The sequence below is a fragment of the Gossypium hirsutum genome, chromosome D10, assembly GCF_007990345.1.
Source record: "Gossypium hirsutum isolate 1008001.06 chromosome D10, Gossypium_hirsutum_v2.1, whole genome shotgun sequence".
NCBI lineage: Eukaryota > Viridiplantae > Streptophyta > Magnoliopsida > Malvales > Malvaceae > Gossypium > Gossypium hirsutum.
In genome coordinates this window covers 63926235-63948964 of record NC_053446.1, presented here as the reverse complement: position 1 = coordinate 63948964, position 22730 = coordinate 63926235, and the positions used below count along the sequence as shown (strand labels likewise).

At 34.5% G+C, this 22730-nt stretch overlaps 2 protein-coding genes across 2 annotated transcripts; both read right to left on the bottom strand.

Annotated features, from left to right (window-relative positions):
* Window positions 1–2113: 2113 nt before the first annotated feature.
* Window positions 2114–5383, bottom strand: LOC107934372 (probable LRR receptor-like serine/threonine-protein kinase At3g47570). The gene is made up of 2 exons (XM_016866794.1): window positions 2668–5383; window positions 2114–2538 (listed from the first exon to the last, which is right to left on the bottom strand). The coding sequence occupies exons 1-2, from the start codon at window positions 5381–5383 to the stop codon at window positions 2114–2116; spliced, it is 3141 nt and encodes a 1046-aa protein (XP_016722283.1).
* Window positions 5384–13218: 7835 nt separating this feature from the next.
* Window positions 13219–21986, bottom strand: LOC107934371 (probable LRR receptor-like serine/threonine-protein kinase At3g47570). Its single transcript, XM_041102036.1, has 4 exons — window positions 19980–21986; window positions 19281–19938; window positions 18718–19149; window positions 13219–13501 (listed from the first exon to the last, which is right to left on the bottom strand). The coding sequence occupies exons 1-4, from the start codon at window positions 21984–21986 to the stop codon at window positions 13488–13490; spliced, it is 3111 nt and encodes a 1036-aa protein (XP_040957970.1). The 3' UTR covers window positions 13219–13487.
* Between the last annotated feature and the right edge of the window lie 744 nt (window positions 21987–22730).

Below are 22730 nucleotides of genomic sequence, written 5' to 3'. Positions count from 1 at the left end.
CATAATTATACCTTCGAAATGGTCGGACACTCGACGACATTGGATCGATTTCTTCTTCTTTTAGCATGTCCGGGCATGCCCCGTACATATCCGATATGAGTGGGAAACTGCGTTTTACTTGTTTCATGGTTGTTATAATTGTGTGATTCGAGTCCCGTCACTTGTTAAAAAAATAAAATAGAGAAACAAAATAGGGGGCTCTGACCATTCTGCACAAGTTAAATCCGTAAAGGATTATATTTCTTTTATTAGATATTTATTATAACAGAATTGTTTAATCCTTTTGTATGGTGTGTTTTTCAACATAGTGAATTTCTCTTCCTTTGCCCGTGATTTTTTTTCGATAAGGGTTTTTCACAATATGTGTTCTTATTTTTCTTTTTTATTACTTTGCACTCATTCCTACCACCATTATTGACGTTGATTATAACAATAGCTAATTAGTCCTCCAAGCAATAATAAAACTGCAATATGTCTTCGACATTGTGAAATCTGAAGGGATTGATTACTCACATCTTTTTATGATACAATATAACATTGCAATCATCATGTCGAAGTATCATAAGGACTTGTTCTTTCATTGTGAACTGCTAATACTAAACAACAGGTAGAAGCCATTTACAACAAAATTTAACACAATGTTTTTTTTCAAGATTAATATTTCGAAAATAAAATTCTGTAACACCAAACAAATATAAGAAAATTTCTTCACCCTTAAGAACATCAAGGAGATTAAGCCAGAACAAACCTCATATCCCATATTATATACATGCATGGGAAATTTCAAGAATCTACTCTTTTCAATTGACAAGATTTAATCATTTTAAAGCTAGTTAACATCTATATATGTGGTATAAAAATAAACTTATAATACATTAACCAAAGGTTTTAAGGTTCTATTTAACCCCACCTATATTTTAGTGTGCAAAACAATTACAAGATCATAGAAGGTCTACAACATAGCTAAAGCTAAATTGAGGTCTTAATTTCGAATGATTCTAATTGTTTTTTTTCTAATTTGATGATATAGAAAGGTAAAGAATTCATGTTTAATACAGATTACAGACACCTTTATTACTTTTAGGTTCCTGGATCCATAGGAAAACTATTACAAGTAAATCTCTATACCTTGTTAGAAATTGGCCATCCATGCGACAACTCTCTCACTTAACATGCCAAAAGTATAAGCCAAAGTGGCGAATTGACTAAGCCCGACGTACTGTCTAAGCCCAGTGTAATTAACTACACCCAACGTAATTGACTACACCTGCCATATTGTATTTACTAAGTCTGACGTATTGTCTAAGCCTACTGCATTGACTAAGCTCGGTGTATTGTTTAAGAGTGCAAGTTGTCTTCCTAAGAGCAGGAAACTGATGTTTTGGTTTAATCTTTTGTTCAGTTTTTATGTTATGCCACTTACTTAAGAACAAACTAAGTTGGTAATGACTTGATGTGTTTAGGTACTGAATGACATGTTTAGTTAATTTATTTTGTGTACAAGCAATGTTTTTCAAGTTTCAAGACTGTTTTAGTGTGGTTAGTTGAGTTTTTGGTGAGAAAAACTCATATATTGTATAATCTGTATTTGAAAATGATGATGAAACATAGCAAGTCAAATTTGATTGCTAATTTTCTCTGTTTTGCTATTTTCCTTTGCTCAAAAACCCCACAAACCTTCATATTTACCGATACAAAACGTATTGAAAAGTATTAGTTTTGCAAAGCTAGAAGATATTCATGAAGAAAGAAATGGTAGACAAGATTATAATAATCATCTAAATCAAATACAACATTGAGCAATATATTAACGCGTAACAGAAGATATATTGTTCATGAAACATTATACTGTTTTAGATTGTTATAGAACATAGTAATCATAGATTGGTGTAAATTACATTAGTAAAAGATGCACATCTTTGCATATCAACATCATAGAAAAACTATGCCACACCCAAGGCTTTTACAGTGCTACCAGAAAAATTAAGGGGTTTAAAAAATAACGAAAATAATAAACTAAAATGTGAAAATTGAACCAGTACTTTAGTATAAATAATTATTTTAACGAAATATAAACCAATTTGGGGTGCTAAGACAAGAAGACATTATTTGATTAAGTAGTGTATGAAGTTCGAATCCCACGATGTAATTGAATTGGACGGAAAAGTTTATCCCTAATACAACAAAGCTGGATAACAACATCGCTCATGTCCATCCGCTCACTCCGCGATTCAACAGAACAAGTAAGCCCTATTTTGAATATCAAATTCAAGCAATGGAGACGTCTGTCATTTTCCAAGTTGACCTCATTTAGAGTGATGTTTCTGACTATTCCTCTTCTGACCCTCTCTTGAAGAAGAATGGGATCTGTAATCTCAATCACTCGATCGGGTAAAGCTGCCTTGACAAATTGGTAAAGATTTGAACCTTCTTTGAACCTTTCATCAGTTGGTCTTTTCCCTGTGAACATCTCTAGCAAGAGGATGCCATAGCTATACACATCGCCTTTTGTTGACAACTCGCTTCCCATGGCATATTCTACAATTGATTCAACATAAATTACATATAGAAATAGTTCTAGAGGGAAACCCTCAATATATATAAGTTACTTTTAGATTGTATGTTTCACTTTCAAATAATAGAAGAAACCAATACAATGTAATTTACCTGGTGGAGCATAACCAATAGTTCCTCTTAAACCAAGGGAGCTTGACTGACTGGAAGAATAGTTAAGCCTGTCTGTGGAAAGGATTTTTGCTAAGCCAAAGTCACTTAAGTGGCCAACCATTTCCTTGTCGAGTAGACTATTGCTTGGCTTGAGGTCGCAATGAATTATTGATGTTTCACAACAATGGTGCAGATATTCTAGTGCATGAGCAACATCTATGGCCATATTAACTCTTTGGAAGAAGTTCAAGTTTCTTACCGTCTCCGGTTCATTCATTCTAACAGATGGATGCAACCACTCCTCCAAGCTTCCATTTTCCATGAACTTATAAACCAAGGCTTTAAAGTCATTGCCTTGATAATCGGCACCTGAAATTGCTGTTAATACCTTCACAAGGTTTCGATGTCGAATGTTCCTCAAGGCCTCGCATTCAGCCAAGAAACTCCTGGAAGCTCCACGATTCAAAAGGTTGAACACCTTTACTGCAATAGCTTCTCCATTCACTTCAAGAATTCCTTTGTATACAGAGCCGAAACTTCCTGAACCGATCAAATTTTGTGCGGAGAATTCATTGGTAGCCCTTAGGATGCTCTGGTATGATAACTGTAAAAGCGAGTTCTCTGCACAAGTTGTTGGTTTTTTTTCTTTCTTTCTAAACCACAGTATGAGAAGACAAGTGAAAACCAAAGTCACTCCTAAAATCACAACAACAATTGCAATTGTTAATTTAACGTAAGTGTTTGATGATGTTTTCGTGTTACACCTTGACAAGTGTAACTCAGGGATGCCTCCACAAAGCTTATTGTTTCCCTCAACAAATGTGGCACTTGCATTTTTAAAGACTCCTTCACTTGGTATCACTCCGTTAAATTTGTTGAACGAGAGATTTAAATACTTTAATGCCCCAAAACTCACAAGAAATTCTGGAACCCCACCAGAAAGATTATTGTCAGATACGTCCAGTGCCTCAAGACCTCTCAATAAACTCAAAGATGCAGGTATGGACCCTTCAAACAAATTGGCATCTAAGAACAGGTGCTCCAGACTTACACATCTCCCAAGGTTGTCTGGAAGCAAACCAGATAACCTATTTTGAGAGACATAGAATTTACCTAGATTTTTCAGTTTTCCTACTTCAACAGGAAGCTTACCAGTCAAATAGTTTGATGATAAATCTAGCGAAATGGACAAGGATTGGAGTCCAATTACTTCACCGGGTATTGGTCCACTAAGTATGTTATTAGACAGACCCATTAGAAGCAAATTTTGACACTTACTTAGACTTGAAGGAATGTCACCCTGAAGATTGTTAATATCTAAAGCAAGTTCCATTAACATTGTTAAATTTCCAATAGAGTGGGGAATAATTCCAGAGAGAAAATTACTATCAGCATAAAATTTCTTTAGCTTGTGAAGCCTCCCAACACCAAAGGGAACGTGACCTGATAATTCGTTCCCTGATGCCTCTAGCACCTCCAAATTGATTAAATTTTCAATCCCGTCCGGGATTCTTCCCAATATATTGTTCCATCCTACTGCTAAAAACATAATGGTGCTAGAAAAGTTGCTAACGCAATCAGGAAATACCCCTCCAAAATTATTTTTTCTTATATATAGATATTCTAGTTTCGTACTATTAACTAGAGTGCAGAGAAAATTCAAGTCACCTTCTTTCCCATGTCCCAAACGGTTTTTGCTTACGAAAAGTTTATACAGTTTATCCAACTTCTCTAACGAAGGCATGTTTCCCCTGAGTCTATTAATAGCAAAATCAAGTACATTCGGATTTGAGGCATTCGATATTGAGATTGGGATTTGTCCAGAAATTTGGTTTTCCCTTACGGAAAAGAACTCAACATATGGCATAGTGATTTCTAAGTCAGAATGAAGAGTACCTTGAATCTTGTTGCCACCGATATCAAAGACTCTAATACTAGACAGATTGAACATTCCGACAGGGACAATACCGAAGATTGCATTTCCGCCTATGGAGAAAAATGAAAGATTTGTCAGTCGTACCAGAGTTTCAGGTATATTCCCAGTTAATCCATTTAACGCCAAATGAAGTTCCTTCAAAGATGACAAGTTCCCCAAGGAAGGAGGGATACTCCCTGTCAAACTGTTATTGTAAAATCTCAAGTGTATCAGGTTTGACAAGAGACCCAACGAAGCCGGTATTTCTCCCTTTAGTTGGTTGCTTCTCATATGAACGAAAGTAAGCATAGAACAAGCGGATAAATTGGAAGGAATTTCACCACTGAGGGAGTTATTGGACAGTTCTAATGTTTCCAACCTTCTTAAACGACCAAATTCTTGAGGAATCTGGTTGTAGAAGTTGTTGTTTGCAAGATTCAACCCCTTGAGAAAGCTCAAATTTCCAATATACGGTGATAAAGATCCTGAAAGTTTGAGGAATTGCAGTTCCAACTTGGTGACTCTTTGATGCTTGCGATCGCATGTAACACCACGCCACTGACAGAAGTGACTGGAACTATTCCAGGACTCCATAATCTTGAGCTGATCACCAGTTATCTTGGCTTTGAACTGGAGTAAAGCAAGTTGATCAGTCACGTTTCCTCTAATTACAGGGCTTTTTGTTGCTAAACAAAGCATGTTAAGACCATGCAAGTTGCAGTATGAGAGAAGAATTATAACTTGAAGGTAAACAAGGAAAAAAGAGTTGGAAGCTTCAAAATACTTTTTGGGTAGCTCCATCAACATGAAACAATTCTTAATTGATGAAAATGATTCGTATTTGAGAGTGCAATATATAAGTAGTTTAGGAAGTATGATATTCTCCTATGTGAGTTGGTTCAAGTATGTTTTTATTTCTCAAATGCTTGACAACTGTAATCAATCAATGTTTAGGATTGCCAACCTAATGGAAACGTCTCATATTGCCCCAATCACTAATTTCAGCTTCCAAAAAGCTTGAGTCCTGAGATGATTTTATACATTCGATTTTATTATCAATATCTTTATATTTCATTTTAATTATGGTGGTCAGCATTGTATAGTAGGCTTATTGGTTTCGTCTGGGTATGTATTGTTATCAATATTTTTGGTGTATAATTTTGAATTTATTCATATTTTTAAATATTTCTACATAAACATGTATATTTATAGTTTAAATTATAGTTTTTTGATTAATTTTATATAGGTTTAAATGTTTTAACATATATATTTATAGGAAATTATTTGGTACATTAGCAGTGGAGTTTTTACACTCTACAAGTAGTGTTAGGGGGTTGACAAGTGTCCTGTACAAAGCTATATATTTATATTCTATAAAAATAAGGAGACATGTCGATTTTTCAAGGGCACTCGTGAAATAATAAAAAATACACTGTCAGTATACCAAATGCAAACTCGAAATTTGAGAGGGTTTGGACAAAAAATTTAGGCTCGAAAAATGAAGTTGGGCAAAAATATTAGGCCCATTTAAAATATGGGTCGACCTTGGGCTTGGGCCAAACCTTCAAGGCTCGAGCCCTCGAGCCCGGCCTAACCCGACCCATTTTTAAATTTATAATAAATTATATTATGTTATTTTTATATAGTATGTAATTTAGAACACACTAAAAAATAAACTTATACTAATAAACATTAAAATAACGTTAAGATGACTAAATAAAAAAATTATTAAATAAAAATGTATAAAATTATTAAATATTAACATAAAATGAAATAAATATTTTTCTAAAAAAATTTAAATTAATATGGGCAGGCTTAAAATGGGCTTGGGTTAATTTTTGCAAATGTGAGCGGGTTTGGCTAAAATTGTAGGCCCATATTTTGGGCTAGGTCAGACTTGGACAAATGTAAAGTATGTTAATATCATGTTTAAGCCTGACCTGAACTTGGTTCAACCCGACCCATGAGCACCTCTATACCAAATTCAAACCCTTATATTTATACTCTAATTTTAGTTTGATAATAAATTATTATATATTGTTTTGATCAAAACAATAAATTACATATTATATATTATATATACAAATAAATATATCTCAATTAGATTCATATGAATATATTTATAAATTTAAAATTATTAATTAGGTTGGATAATTTAATTTATTAACTATTAAATTTAAATGAAATTATAGAAAAACTAAATGGTTGAGATAAAAAAATTGAAAGTTGGATTAAAATAAAAAATATCTTATAAATTGATATGTATTGATACACACCAATACTAATAGGTATTGATCAAAACATGTCGGAATACATTAAAGAATAAACTAAAATGGATTAAAATTTTAATCAAAAGAGAACATAAATTACTTTGATAGCAATTGATGAGATTGATTTGTCATTGAGATTGCCTTGTGAATTGGTTCAAGTTTTCCGATGACATTTGCATGGGCTTTTCCCTGCTTAACTTATTTCATACTTACTTGAATAAACACGGATATATGCTGACTTTTACTAGCACTTTCTACATTTCACATCTATAAATCTATATATTCAGAAATCATTAATTTCTAGTATATGAAAATGGTTGAGGATACTCTCAGCAGGGTCCAAAGCATGATCCCCACATTGAAAATAATGGAACCCCAATTGACAATGGGTGTTTAATTTTTTAATAGGAGAATGGTCTTCCAATAATAAGAAGACCTATTGGTAAGAACGAAAGAAAAAAGGGCATATAGATTGAAAGAACACAATTCAAAATTTCATCTAATATATTGACTATGATTGTATACATATATTCATGAAATTTTAGATTGATCAGAAAGTTTAATCATTCAAAGCACGTAAAAATAAATATACGTGTAGTTAATGTGCTTAACTAACATATTTTTTTTACAGTTAATTTTAATTAGTTTTTGGACATGATGTTATAAAATTAGGTGTTTATTGCTCGATTTTTATAAGTGTAATTCAAACCTAAAATGTGGAGAACAACTGAAAATACGGAATTCCATAAAAAAAAAAATTGGTCATAAAAGTAGTATTTTGACATACACGATTTTTTAAAATTTACGATTATTTTATTTTAATATTTTTTATTTAAATATTATTTATAAAGATATTTTATTAGGAATTTAGCTACCATTAGCTTTTATCTTTTATCCTTATTCTATTTAGGAAAAATGTTTAATTTTATCTTAAAGAAGTGAAATAGGAGTAGGAAAACTTGCTATTTGATTAAGCTTTTACCCAAAATGTCTAATTATTTCACATACAACCAAATAGAGAAGGAAAAAGAATGAAAGAGCACTGGGTTATGGTGATCTCAATTTAGTAAATTTTTATTTTGATCATCAAAATAAAATTAAAAAATTAAATTTAACAATGTCGTTAGAGAGTTTTATCTTTTAGCCACCTAATTTTAATAATATTTCAATTTGGTCAATTACCGTTAACTTGGCGAACGGCTATGTTACTGTACACTTGTTTTAGTCACAAAATTTTCATTTTCATCTCTCATTACACTTTTTAGAATTATTTTTTATTTTTTTTTTAGTACTTGTATAGATAATGCTCGACCTCTGTTTTCAGAGTCGTAGGAATAAGAAGAGTAGCCCTGTTTTCTATCAAGGTTTTTCATTCTCTTCTTTGCTTCAATCGCTTAGCTGATGTAGTTCACTGTGTTCGTTGGTTGTTCTTCGCAAATTATCATGTTTGCAGTCCTGAGGATGATTCAGCACCCTTGAGTTTGCAATAACCGAGTCAAATTCAACAATTAACACAGCTTATCATACGCCTCGAGAGCCATTTTAATCGCCTTGAGTTATGCAAAAAGACACAGCAAGGACGTAGCCATGATCATTCCAAGACATTTTGGACATATTCAATAGCCATTGATTGACATATTCAATAACATTATTGATACAATAAAATCCAGAATAGAATAACAACATTGTTACTAAAGTCTGATTTGACGATGATCTAGTACTGGAAATACTCCATATTTATTCTCTTTTTTTTAAGCGGAATGTACCATATTCCGAACAAAAGAGAGTTTGAGGAATCGAAGTTTCAACTTGGTGACTCTTGGATGCTTGTGACCGCATGTAAAGCCGATCCATTGACAGAAGTGAATGGAATTATTCAGGACTCCATAATCTTGAGTTGATCACCAGTTATCTAGGCATTGAACAGGTGTAAAGCTTTTTGGTGTTAAAAGAGGATAAAAAATAATAATAAATAAGGAGGGTTTAGGGTGAAATTTATCCTTTTAAAATCGGCGGCAGTGTTTTCCTTTTCTCAAATGCTTGACAACTGCAATCAATCAATGCTTAGGATTGCCCCGATGACTAACTACAGCTTCTAAAAAGCTCGAGTCGTGAGATGATTTTATACATTCAATTTTATTATCCATCTTCTCTTTTTTCATTTTAATGATAGTGATCAGTAAGCGTATTGGTTTTATTATCCTCTCTCTAGGAGAAATGATTGTATAAAACTGTTATTTTACGTTATCCTTATTCTTTTTCTTCCAATAGGAGAATGACAAATCAGATTTTTCTTCCTGATTTTTAGAATTTTTTTGTTGAATTTGAGTTTTTTAGGATAAAAAAGCTAAAAATTAATAGGAAAAATCTGATTTGTCATTCTCCTATTAGAAAGAGATAAGGATGACATTGAATCACAGTTTCATACAACCCCTTCTATATTATCTAGGGAGTATGGTTTTGAATTTATCGATATTTTTAAGTAAATATATATTTATAGTTTAATTTTTTTTATTAATTATATATACATTTACATGTTTTATATATTTATAGAAAATTATTTGGTACATTGTCAGAGGAGTTTTTAGACTCTACAAATACAAGTATGATACGAGAGTATAGTAAAATATTAAAATAAATAAATGTTTAAAAATAAAGAGAAACATATCAATTTTTTAAGGTTAGTTGTGAAATAAATAAATAAAAATACACTTTCAATGTACTGAATACAAACCCATATATTTATACTCTAATTATATCGTTTTGGTCAAAATAATAATTATATATTATATATACAAGCAAATATATCTCAATTACATTCATATGAATATATTTATATGTAAATATATAATCGTATAAATTGGTATGGATCGGTACATACTGATACAAACTGAGATCGAAATATATCGGAACACATCGAAAAAATCAAAATCCATTAAAATTTTAATCGAAATAGAACATAAACTATTTGATATCGATTGGTGTTTAGATTGGTTTAATGAGATTGATTTGTAATTGACATTGCTTTGTCAATTGGTTCAAGTTTTCTGATTTTGAAAGTCATGTGGCTGCATGTAATTGACATTTGCATGAATATATTGACTATGATTGTATAGATATATTCATAAAATTTTGAATTGGTAAGAACAAGCTGCATCAAATTTAAAGTCCATAAAAATAAATACACGTGTAATTAAATTGATAATGCACTTAATTAATATATTTGTGATGGTTAATTTTAATTAATTTTTAGATATGATACTACTAATTTTGATGTTTATTATTCTTCCCTTGATTGCTTAACGTGAGCTTTGTTTAGTCCTCCAATGTTTACTTATTCTATCAGTTTGAATTTAAATCTAAAAAATTCAATAAATTTAGCCTTCAATATTTACAAGATTTGTCATTTGAGTCCTAATTATATAATATTATAAATATATTAAAAAAATTAAAAAGTAAATATAGATTATAAAAGCATAAAAAGTATAAAAATATTTTTAAGATTTTTGTACCCAAAATGACTTTCAATAGTATCTTACTCTTTGTTCTTTTTTTCATTCAATTAATGAAGTTGAAAATAACAAATGCCATGACCTTGACCTACAACTCTTCAATGCTTGAGCTAGTAATGGTAAAAACATGAGAACACTAGAGCCTAAAATGGGCACTATCTAGATAGCAAAGAGTAAGGCTGTTATAGTTGGTGTCGTCAACCCAACCATTTTTTTGGATTTATAAATTTGTTAATTTTGAGTTTCTTTTTGGAGTTTAATGAGGCATTTGAGATGAACTAATGTAGCAAAAGAAAAGAGAATTAAATTAAAAGATATTGAATAAAAAAAATAATTTTAATTTTTGGGTTTTACACATGTTTGATTGATGAGAAAAAGTAAATATAAATTATAAAAAAGTTAAATATAAATTAAAAATTTTAAAATTAAATATAAATATATTTTGTAATTTTTAGACTTGGAACTAAAATGATAAAATTTGTAAACATTAAGAGCTAAATTTATTGAATTGTTTTTAGATTTAGGAACAAATTGATAGAATGTGTTAACATTGCAGGACCAAAATTGTTATTAGGCCAATAAAAAAATTCATGTTAGACATCTAGCTATTAGTAAGTTGACGGCAAGAGTGACTATAATATTTAATTTTGCAGAATAGGGTGACCAAAATAGAACGAACTGAATAATTTGATGACTATTGTTGTGTTAAAATTGAAATTTGCCAATATACCTTTTTTTTGTACAAAGATTATTCGAACCCAGTCGATAGGCCACTATACTTTATTTAATTAATATTTGTTATTGTACTTTTAAACTAAATATAAATTTACCACTATAATTTAGCTTTATTATCTAGTGGGTATAGTTTTGAGTTTATCGATATTTTTAAGTAAATATATATATTTATAGTTTAATTTTTAATTTTTTATTAATTATATGTACATTTACATGTTTTATATATTTATAAGAAATTATTTGGTACATTGTCAGTGGAGTTTTTAGACTCTACAAATGCAAGTATGCTAGGAGAGTATAGTAAAATATTTAAAAATAAATATTTAAAAATAAAGAGAAACATGTCAATTTTTTAATGTTACTTGTGAAATAAAAATATATACACTTTCAGTGTACCGAATACAAACCCATATATTTATACTCTAATTTTAATTTGTTAATAAATTATATATCTTTTTGGTCAAAATAATAATTATATATTATATATACAAGCAAATATATCTCTATTACATTCACAAGAATATATTTATATGTAAATATATAATCGTATAAACTGGTATGGACCGGTACATATTGGTACAAACTTGTATTGATCGAAATAAATCGAACACATCGGAAGAATCGAAATCCATTGAAATTTTAATCGAAATAGAACATAAAATACTTGATACTTAATTAACATATTTTTTATTGTTAATTTTAATTATTTTTAGATATGATGCTACTAATTTTAATGTTTATTACTCTTCCCTTAGTTGCTTAACGTGAGGTTTGTTTTATTGGCCTAATAATAAATTTAATCCTCCTATGTTTACATATTCTATCAATTTGAGTTTAAATCTAAAAAAATTAACAAATTTAGTCCTCAATATTTACAAGATTTTTCATTTGAGTCCTAATTATATAATATTATAAAAATGTTAAAAATATATTAAAAATTTTAAAAAGTAAATATTGATTGTAAAAGCATAAAAAGTATAAAAATATTTTTAAGATTTTTGTACCTAAAATGACTTCCAATAGTATCTTCCTTTTTGTTCTATTTTTCATTCAATTGATGAAGTTGGAAATAGCAAAGCATGCCATGACCTTGACCTACAATCTCTCTCCAATGCTTGAGTTAGAAATGGTGAAAACACGAGAACACTATAGCCTAAATATGGTACTATCTCTGAAGCAAAGAGTAAGGCCGTCGTAGTCGGTGTTATCAACCCAACCATTTTTCTAGATTTAAAAATTTGTTAATTTTGAGTTTTTTTTGGGGGGTTTAATGAGGCATTTGAGATGTAGCAAAAGAAAAAGAGAATTAAATTAAAAGATATTGAATAAAAAATAATTTTAATTTTTGGGTTTTTCATTGATGAGAAAAAGTAAATATGGATTATAAAAAGTTAAATATAAATTAAAAATTTTAAAAGTAAATATAAAAATATTTTTAAAAATATTTTGTAATTTTTAGACATGGAACTAAAATGATAAAATTTGTAAACATTGAGAGCTAAATTTATTGTTTTTTTTTTAGATTTAGAAACAAATTGATAGAATGTGTTAACAGTGCAGGACTTAAATTGTTATTAGGCCAATAAAAAACTCCATGTTAGAAGTCTATTACTAAGTTGATTGCAAGAGTGAATATAATATTTAATTTCGTAAAGTTGGGTGACCAAAATAGAACAAACTGATTAAAATTAGCAATTCAAAATTAGCAATGGAAGAATGATAGGCTGAGCAAAAAAATGGAGGGATTACAGAATCAAGTTATTCCTATTTCTAGTGATTAAAATCAATGGTTTTTAATCTTTTTCATTCAACTATGAAATAGTCATTGAATTTAGTTCATAACAATATTTTTATTCTTTTTATTTGTTGGAAAAAAAAAGCAAAATTGAAGTAAAAATATGGGAAGTAACCCTTTTGAAACTTCTGTCAATACATATATGCAGTGGGTAGTGACCCCTGCTTGTATGTCAAGTCTTTTCTCTCCTTGTCAATGAGGGTTCTATATTTTTATAGTGGGTTGATTTTCATAATGGGTTTTTGCCGTTTGATGTCGATACATCGACACAACAGTTGAATTTGCTGTTCATTGAAAGAAAAGAAAAAGAACCGCTAGTCTTATTGTTCAAGACCTTTTGGGGATATAATACAAGATTATCAATTCCAACAGCATAAAGTTCCCATGAATAGCCATTGATTGACATGTTCAATAACATTATTGATACAATAAGATCCAGAACAACATTGTTACAAAAGTCTGATTTGAGGAGGATCTAGTACTGGAAAAACTCCATATTTATTCTCGTTTCTTTAAGTGGAATGTGAACAAAAGAAAAGAGAATAGCGAGCACTTTTCCGGACCTAAGCATCTCAAGTCATCCATACCACCCCTTAGATGCCTGCAACTTAAGAAACAAGGATTTACTTAAGCACATCATGTGTTGCGGAAAGGATCGATTCGAGAACTCCGATATGACTACAAGTAAATTGACCGGAACGAAAAATAAAGTGAACACAAGGATTTACGTGGTTCGGCTTTAATGCCTACGTCCACGGGCAGAGGCGAAAAGAAATTTCACTATAACAAGATGAAGATTACAAGTGTTTTACACTCAAGACACAACCCGAGAACCTCACAACTCTCAACCCCTATAGAAAACCCGAAAGCTAAAATCCTAGCTTTCAAAGAACAAGCTTTGCTCTCTCTTGGTTTGGGATGATGAATATGGCTAATGAACCTCTCTATTTATAAGAGAGTTCAAGGACATAATTGTCCAAAACTTTGGCAAAGATTTGTGGTTGAAAATGGACACCAACAACCATCCACTAATCCACTACCACCAACAACCCACTACCAACAACAACAATCCACTACCAATTTTAAGCCATTTCTTAACAAATCTCCACCTTGGCTTGAAATTTACCAAGCTGAACATCATAGTGAATTCCTCGAACTGGATCACCTCTTCCAAACGCCTCTCTGGCGCTAATCAATCCCGAATACCTATCAAGTCCAAGCAATGCTTGAACTTATATGCAGGGATCACCTTAGTTAACATATCTGCAGGATTCTTCTCGGTAGCAACCTTGCTGATAACAATGTCACCTTGCGTAACATGTTCCCGAACAAAATGATATCTGACATCAATGTGTTTGGTCCGTTCATGAAACATCTGATTTTTAGTCAGATGTATGGCACTCTGGCTATCGCAAAATACAACAGTGAAATCCTGTTGTAAACCCAAACTGCTTACTAGACCTTTCATCCACAATGCTTCTTTCACTGCTTCTGCTAACGCCATATATTCCGCCTCAGTCGTAGATAAGGCTACGGTAGACTGTAACACAGCTTTCCAACTAATGGCTCCTCCAGAATAAGTGAAAACATAACCCGTCAGAGATCTTCTTTTGTCCAGATCTCCAGCATAATCAGAGTCCACATAGCCCGTGACACTGCTAGTGCAGTCACTCTGATCATATACCAAGCATAAATCTGCAGAACCTCTCAAGTACCTGAGAATCCATTTCACGGCCTGCCAGTGTTCCTTGCCAGGACAACTCATGTATCTGCTGACCACACTAACTGCATGTGAAATGTCTGGACGAGTGCAAACCATTGCATACATCACGCTTCCAACTGCACTCGAGTATGGAATGTGAGACATTTGCTGCTTTTCTTCATCAGATTTTGGTGACAACTCTGCAGAGAGTTTGAAATGTGGTGCCAACGGAGTACTCACAGTTTTCGCTTTATCCATGCCGAAGCGTTGAAGAACCTTTTCAATGTAGTTCTTCTGCGACACACGAAGCTTGCCCGCCTTGCGATCTCTGTGAATATCCATGCCCAAAATTTTCTTGGCAGCACCCAGATCCTTCATCTCGAACTCACCACTCAACTGCGACTTTAACTTGTTGATTTCCGACATGTTTTTGGAAGCAATTAACATGTCATCAACATACAGCAACAAATAAATGTGCGAACCATCTGAGAGCTTCCGATGATAGACACAAGCATCATAGTCACATCTTGTGTAACCATGCTGAATCATGAAGCTATCAAACCGCTTGTACCACTGCCTTGGGGATTGTTTCAATCCATATAAAGACTTCTTTAATAGACAGACATGGTCTTCTTTACCAGGAACTGTAAAACCCTCTGGTTGACGCATGTAGATTGTTTCCTCGAGCTCACCATGCAAGAACGCCGTTTTTACGTCAAGCTGCTCAAGTTCTAGATCAGACTTGGCCACCATGGCAAGTAATACACGAATGGAAGAATGCTTTACGACTGGGGAGAAAACTTCATTGTAGTCAATCCCCTCTTTCTGAGTGAAGCCTTTAGCAACCAATCGTGCCTTGAATCTAGTTGCTTCAACCCCTAGGATGCCTTCCTTTTTCTTGAAGACCCATTTGCAACCAACTATCTTCTGGTTACTTGGCGGCTTAACCAACTCCCAAGTATGGTTCTTGTGAAGAGATTCTATCTCCTCACTCATAGCAATTTCCCACTGTGCCGACTCATCACACGTGACAGCCTCATTATAACTGGAAGGTTCTATACCAATGGACTCCGCCACACTGAGCGCGAAAGACACCAGATTAGCGTAACGCGGATTTGGTTTGATTTGTCTCTTCGTTCTTCCAGTGGCAATGCTATATGGTTTTTCTTGAGGTGACTCATCTTCATCGGAATCTTGCACCTCAACTTGATCATCCTGGACTGAAGTACCTTCCGTAGGAATTGGAGCGTCCACCTGACACTCCACCTGCTTCTCAACACCGTGATCTCCCATTCTATCTGACTCCTCCTTTTCCCGGGAATTTGTGGTGGATCGAAGCATGGATGACTCATCAAAAGTCACATCTCTGCTGATGATGAACTTGGACGAAACCGGATCAGGACACCACAACCTGTATCCTTTCACCCCTTGGCCGTATCCAAGAAATATGCATTTCTTCGCCCTCGGTTTGAGTTTTCCCTCATTTACATGAGCATACGCAGGGCAGCCAAACACTCTTAAACCAGAGTAATCAGCAGGAGAACCAGACCATACTTCCTCAGGAGTCTTCAGCTCAATAGCTGTTGACGGAGATCTGTTAACCAAATAACAAGCAGTATTAACAGCTTCAGCCCAAAATTCTTCACCGAGCCCAGCATTTGATCGCATGCAACGAGCTCGCTCCAAGAGAGTTCTATTCATGCGTTCTGCAACTCCATTTTGTTGTGGTGTTCGACGAACAGTGCGGTGTCTCACTATTCCTTCATTTTTGCAGAACTCATTGAATTCACCTGAGCAAAACTCCAAGCCATTATCCGTCCGGAATCGCTTGATCTTCTTTCCTGTTTGATTTTCGATCAAAGCTTTAAATTGCTTGAAGTTGATGAGAACCTCATACTTGCTCTTCAGAAAATACACCCAAACCTTTCTCGAGTAATCATCGATAAAGGTAAGCAGATATCTGTAACCACCTTTAGAAATTGTCGGAGAAGGCCCCCAAAGGTCAGAATGGAAGTAATCCACTGTGCCTTTTGTCTTGTGAATCCCAGTGCTGAACTTTACCCGAGTCTGCTTACCGAAGACGCAGTGCTCACAGAAATTCAACTTTCCTGTACACTGCCCAGACAATAATCCTCGTTTGCTTAGCACCGATAAGCCTCTCTCGCTCATATGCCCGAGCCGCATATGCCATAACTTCGTGGTGTCAGAATCTAGATCATCTGATGATGACACTCCCGCAACACCTGTAACCGAGGAACCATCGAGGAAGTAAAGGCCCCGCTCCAAATTACCACGTATCACAGTCAAAGCACCCGAGAATACCTTGAGAACTCCACCTTCAGCAGAGTACCGAAAGCCTTTCTTGTCCAACGTACTCAAAGAGATCAAATTTTTCTTCATTTCTGGAATGTGCCGAACATCAGTTAGAGTTCTAACAATACCGTCAAACATCTTTATACGAACTGTGCCAATCCCCATGACTTGACATGCGTGGTCATTTCCCATTAGTACTGAACCAGAATGCTTCTCGTATGTTGAGAATGCATCTTTCGAAGTACTTATATGAAATGTAGCTCCCGTATCAAGAATCCATCTCCCACCAGCGTAAGAGTCGGATACTGCAAGAACGATCTCGGCATCACTTGAAGAATCTGCATCAGCTACATTCGCACGATCATTTTGTTGCTCCTGTGATTCTGATTTCTCCTTCCTTTTCGGACAATCTACCTTCATGTGCCCGTACTTCTTACAGTAGTAGCACTGTATTCTCTTCTTGGACTGCGATCTAGGATGGCTTTTACTTGAACTTCCACCCTTTGCCTTGGATCTTCCTCGAGCAACCAAGCCTTCGCCTTCATTGTTTTCGACCACCTTACCAGTGATTTTCTTCCTCAACTCACTGGAACTTAAGGCATTTTTCACCTCCTCTAGAGTCAGGTCATCACGACCGTACATCATTGTATCAACAAAATTCTCATACGAGGGAGGCAAAGAACACAAAACAATTATTGCTTGGTCCTCATCATCGATTTTGTTATCGATATTATTCAAATCCATGATAATGGAATTGAATTTATCCAGGTGCTGGGAAACAGGTGTACCTTCCTCCATCTTCAGGGCATAGAGTCTTTGCTTGAGGTAGAGCCGGTTCGTCAATGACTTCGTCATGTACTTGCTCTCTAACCGGAGCCACAAACCGGACGCGGTTTTCTCATCCGCTACTTCTCGTAGCACTTCATCTCCTAGACATAGCAGAATAGCACTATGTGCTCTTTCTAGCATGTCATCCTTTTGCTCTTCCGAAAGCGTGCTTGGTAATTTATCTTTACCAGACAATGCTTTTAGCAATCCTTGTTGAACCAGCACTGCCCGCATCTTGATGCGCCATAAACTGAAACTATTTTTCCCGGTAAATTTCTCGACATCATACTTAGTCGATGAAACACTTGTAGCCATAATTTGGAACCTTTGAATGAATGATAATATTTTCTTCCTGATGTGAAAGATCAGACAAAGCTGCAGTCACAGGGCAATTCAGAAAATATTATCACTCCTTCAACTACGCTCTGATACCAATTTGTTGCGGAAAGGATCGATTCGAGAACTCCGATATGACTACAAGTAAATTGACCGGAACGAAAAATAAAGTGAACACAAGGATTTACGTGGTTCGGCTTTAATGCCTACGTCCACGGGCAGAGGCGAAAAGAAATTTCACTATAACAAGATGAAGATTACAAGTGTTTTACACTCAAGACACAACCCGAGAACCTCACAACTCTCAACCCCTATAGAAAACCCGAAAGCTAAAATCCTAGCTTTCAAAGAACAAGCTTTGCTCTCTCTTGGTTTGGGATGATGAATATGGCTAATGAACCTCTCTATTTATAAGAGAGTTCAAGGACATAATTGTCCAAAACTTTGGCAAAGATTTGTGGTTGAAAATGGACACCAACAACCATCCACTAATCCACTACCACCAACAACCCACTACCAACAACAACAATCCACTACCAATTTTAAGCCATTTCTTAACATCATGTCATCAGAAAAGTAGCCGAAATGTGCCTTTAAGTGATGAAATGATCGAGTATTTTGCTAAGATAATAAGACATTATTACCTGTTGGTTTAGCATCATATGCAGTTCTAATCCCACGATACAATCGAGTTGGACGGAGAAGCTTGTCCCTAATAGAACAAAGCTTGGTAACAACATCACTCATGTCCATCCGTTCACTCGGTGATTCAGCAGAACAAGTGAGTCCTATTTTGAATATCGAATTCAAGCATTGAAGATATTTGTCGTTTCCCAGGTTGTTTTCATTAAGAGTGATGTCGCCTACTGTTCCTCCTCTGACACTCTCTTGAAGAAGAATGGGATCTATAATCTCAACCACTCGATTGGGCAAAGCAGCTTTGACAAAGTTGTGAAGACTTAAACCTTCTTTGAACCTTTCATTCGTTGGCCTTTTCCCTGTTAACATCTCTAACAAGAGGATGCCATAGCTATATACATCACCGTTTGTTGACAACTCGCTTCCCATGCCATATTCTATTATTAATTCGTCACAAAATACATATATAAATAATTGTAGTGGAAGACCTCTAAATATACAACAAGACTGCTTTTAGATGGATTTTTTTTCTTTTAAATAATGAAAGAAATGAAAAAAGTGAACGTACCAGGTGGAGCATAGCCGATAGTTCCTCTTAATCCAAGGGAGCTCGATTCATTAGCAGAATAGTTAAGCTCATCTCCAGAAAGGATTTTTGCTAAGCCGAAGTCACTGATATGGCCAACCATTTCTTCATCGAGTAGAATATTGCTTGGCTTGAGGTCACAATGAATGATCGGCGTCTCACAACGATGGTGCAGATATTCCAGTGCATGAGCAACATCTACGGCCACATTAACTCTTTGAATGAAGTTTAGGTTTCTCATCGTCTCTGGTTCATTCATGCCAACAGATGAATGTAGCCAATCCTCCAAGCTTCCATTTTCCATGAACTCATAAACCAATGCTTTAAAATCATTGCCTTGATAATCGATACCTGAAATGGCTGCTAATACCTTGACAAGATTACGATGTCGAATGCTCTTCAAAGCCTCGCATTCAACCAAGAAACTCCTGGAAGCTCGATGATTCAGAAGATTAAGCACCTTTACTGCAATAACTGCTCCATTCGCTTCAAGAATTCCTTTGTATACAGATCCGAAACTTCCCAAACCAACCAAATTCTGAGGGGAGAATCCGTCTGTAGCCCTTAGGATGCTTTGGTATGATAACTGTAGAAGGGAATTTTCTGCGTGAGTTGTCGTTGGCTTCTTCTCTTTTTCTTTCTAAACCAAATTATGAGCAGAATAGAGAATACTAAAGTCACTCCTGAAATCACAACAATTATTGTGATCTTCAATTTAAGGGAAGTTTTTGATGATGCTTTGGAGTTACATCTTGACAAGTGTAACTCAGGGATGCCTCCGCAAAGCTTATTATTTCCCTCAACAAATATAGCACTTGTATTCTTGAACACTCCTTCACTTGGTACCACTCCTTCAAAATTGTTGAAAGAGAGATTTAAGTACTTTAATGTCCCAAACCTCACAAGAAATTCTGGAATCCCACCAGAAAGATTATTGTTGGATGCATCGAATGCCTCAAGCCCCCTCAATGAACTCAAATATGGAGGAATTGGCCCTTCAAACAAATTGCCCTCCAAATACAGCTCGACCAGACTTACACAACTCCCAAGGTTGTTTGGAAGCAAACCAGATAACCTGTTGTGAGAAACATCCAGTTGGCCTAGATTTTTCAGTTTTTCTACTTCAACAGGAAGCTTACCAGTCAAAGAGTTTGACGATAGGCTTAGTAAAATGGACAAGGATGATAGTCCTAGTATTGCGGGGGGTATTGGCCCACTAAGATTATTATGAGAAAGATCCAATAGAATCAAATTTTTGCAATTACCTAGACCTAAAGGAATGCTGCCCTGAAGATTGTTAAAATATAAAACGAGTTCGGTTAACTCTGTTAAATTTCCAATGGAGTGGGGAATAGTGCCAAAGAGATAATTACTGTGAGCGTAAAATATATTTAGCTTCCAAAGCCTCCCAATATCAAAGGGAATGGGTCCTAATAGTTGATTTTTTGCTAAGTCTAGCACCTCCAAATTGATGAGATTTCCAATCTCATCCGGGACTTTTCCCAAAATGTTGTTCCAACTCATCGATAAACCCTGAAGTGTGCTAGAAAAATTGCTAATGCATTTTGGAAATTCCCCTCCAAAATTATTTTCGGTTATAGATAGAAATCCTAGTTTTGTATTGTTGACTAAAGTGCAAAGAAAGTTCAAGTCACCTTCTCTCCCATGTCCCAAATGGTTTCCTCCTAGTTCAAGCCTAAACAAGTTATCCAACTTTTCTAATGAAGGTACATTTCCATCGAGCATGTTATCATAAAATTCAAGAACATCCAAATTCGGGGCACTGGATATTGAAAGTGGAATTTGCCCAGAGATTTGGTTATCCCCTACAGAAAAGAACTCAACATGAGGCATATTGATTTCTAAATCAGAATGAAGAGTACCTTCAATCCTGTTTGCACCAATATCAAAAATTCTAATATTGGAGAGATTGAACATTGGGACAGGAACAATACCAGAAATCGCATTTCCGAATATGGTGAAAAATGAAAGGTTTCTCAGTCGTCCAAAAGATTCAGGTATAATCCCACTTAATGCATTATACGTTAAACCAAGCCTCTCCAGCGATGACAAGTTCCCCAGTGAAGGTGGGATATTACCTCTCAAACTATTGTTGAAAAAACCCAATACTTTTAGGTTTGACAAGAGACCCAGCAAAGCAGGTATTTCTCCCGTTAGCTGGTTGTTTGTCATATCAACAAATATAAGCTTAGAACAAGCAGATAAATTGGACGGAATTTCACCACTGATGGAGTTATTGGAGAGGTCTAATGTTTCCAGTCTTCTTAAACCACCGATTTCTTGAGGAATTTGGTTGTGGAAGCTGTTGGCCGCAAGATCCAACTCCCTGAGGAAGCTCAAATTTCCAATGTAGGGTGACAATGATCCAGAGAGTTTGAGGAATCGAAGTTTCAACTTGGTGACTCTTTGATGCTTGCGACCGCATGTAACACCGATCCATTGACAGAAGTGAATGGAGCTATTCCAGGACTCCATAATGTTGAGTTGATCACCAGTTATCTTGGCTTTGCACTGGAGTAAAGCTTGTTGATCAGTGTCATTTCCTCTAACTACAGGGCTTGCTGTTGCTAAACTAAGCAAGTGAAGACGCTGCAAGTTGAAGAATGAGAGAAGAATCACAAGGAAAAAAGAGTTGGACGCTTGAAAATGCTTTTTTGATGGCTCCATCAACTTGAAACAAATTGTTAAATGATAAGATTGATTTGTAAATGAGAGTGGGTGGTTCATCATGAAGAAGCAGAGTGCAATATATAGTTTTAGAATAATGATATGATCGTATTCTATCACTGTCATGGGCCTGCTTTAGTTAAATATATAGTTTTAGAATAATGATATGATCGTATTCTATCACTGTCATGGGCCTGCTTTAGTTAAATGCGTCTACTTGGGGTTGGTCTTTATGGTCAATATATTTTCTACTCGTAGAAAAGAAAAGTACGATGTTTACCTAAAAGTATTCGTCAATTAGTTCAGACTTGTAAAAGTGATGTGGGTACCATTTGCATGAGCCTCCGTTCCTTAACTTAGAATGGGTGACTTAAAGTAAACTCTGGATAGTTTCAGTAGGGTCACAATTAATCAGTCATGGTTCATCACCATATTTCAAATCAACTTTGTTTACTTTTCATAGCCAGAAACTATATTTTTCTTTTTTACAATGAAGATCCAAATTTGAAGGTAAGGACATCTAAGGGTGAAGCCAAATTTTTTTTTTTTGAAGGGGCCGGAGTTAGGTTGTTTAATTTTGTAGTAGTAAAAAAATAATTTTATCATTTTAATAGCGTATATTTTTTTAATTTTAAGAGACTAAATCAATTTTTTTTATTTATGAGAGGACCAAAGTGTAAATTTACCATATACTAATTTAAAATTGGGTAAACTGTCTTGTTAGTCACTTAACTTTTAAGGTAC

Coding starts and splice junctions, on each gene's coding strand:
- LOC107934372 (XM_016866794.1), bottom strand. CDS start 5,383: ATGGAGCTACCCAAAAAGTATTTTGAAGCTTCCAACTCTTTTTTCCTT. Junction 2,539..2,667: donor TATTGGTTATGCTCCACCAG/GTAAATTACATT, acceptor AATCAATTGTAG/AATATGCCATGGGAAGCGAG.
- LOC107934371 (XM_041102036.1), bottom strand. CDS start 21,986: ATGGAGCCATCAAAAAAGCATTTTCAAGCGTCCAACTCTTTTTTCCTT. Junction 19,939..19,979: donor TAATTGTTGTGATTTCAGGA/GTGACTTTAGTA, acceptor AATTTGGTTTAG/AAAGAAAAAGAGAAGAAGCC. Junction 19,150..19,280: donor TATCGGCTATGCTCCACCTG/GTACGTTCACTT, acceptor AATTAATAATAG/AATATGGCATGGGAAGCGAG.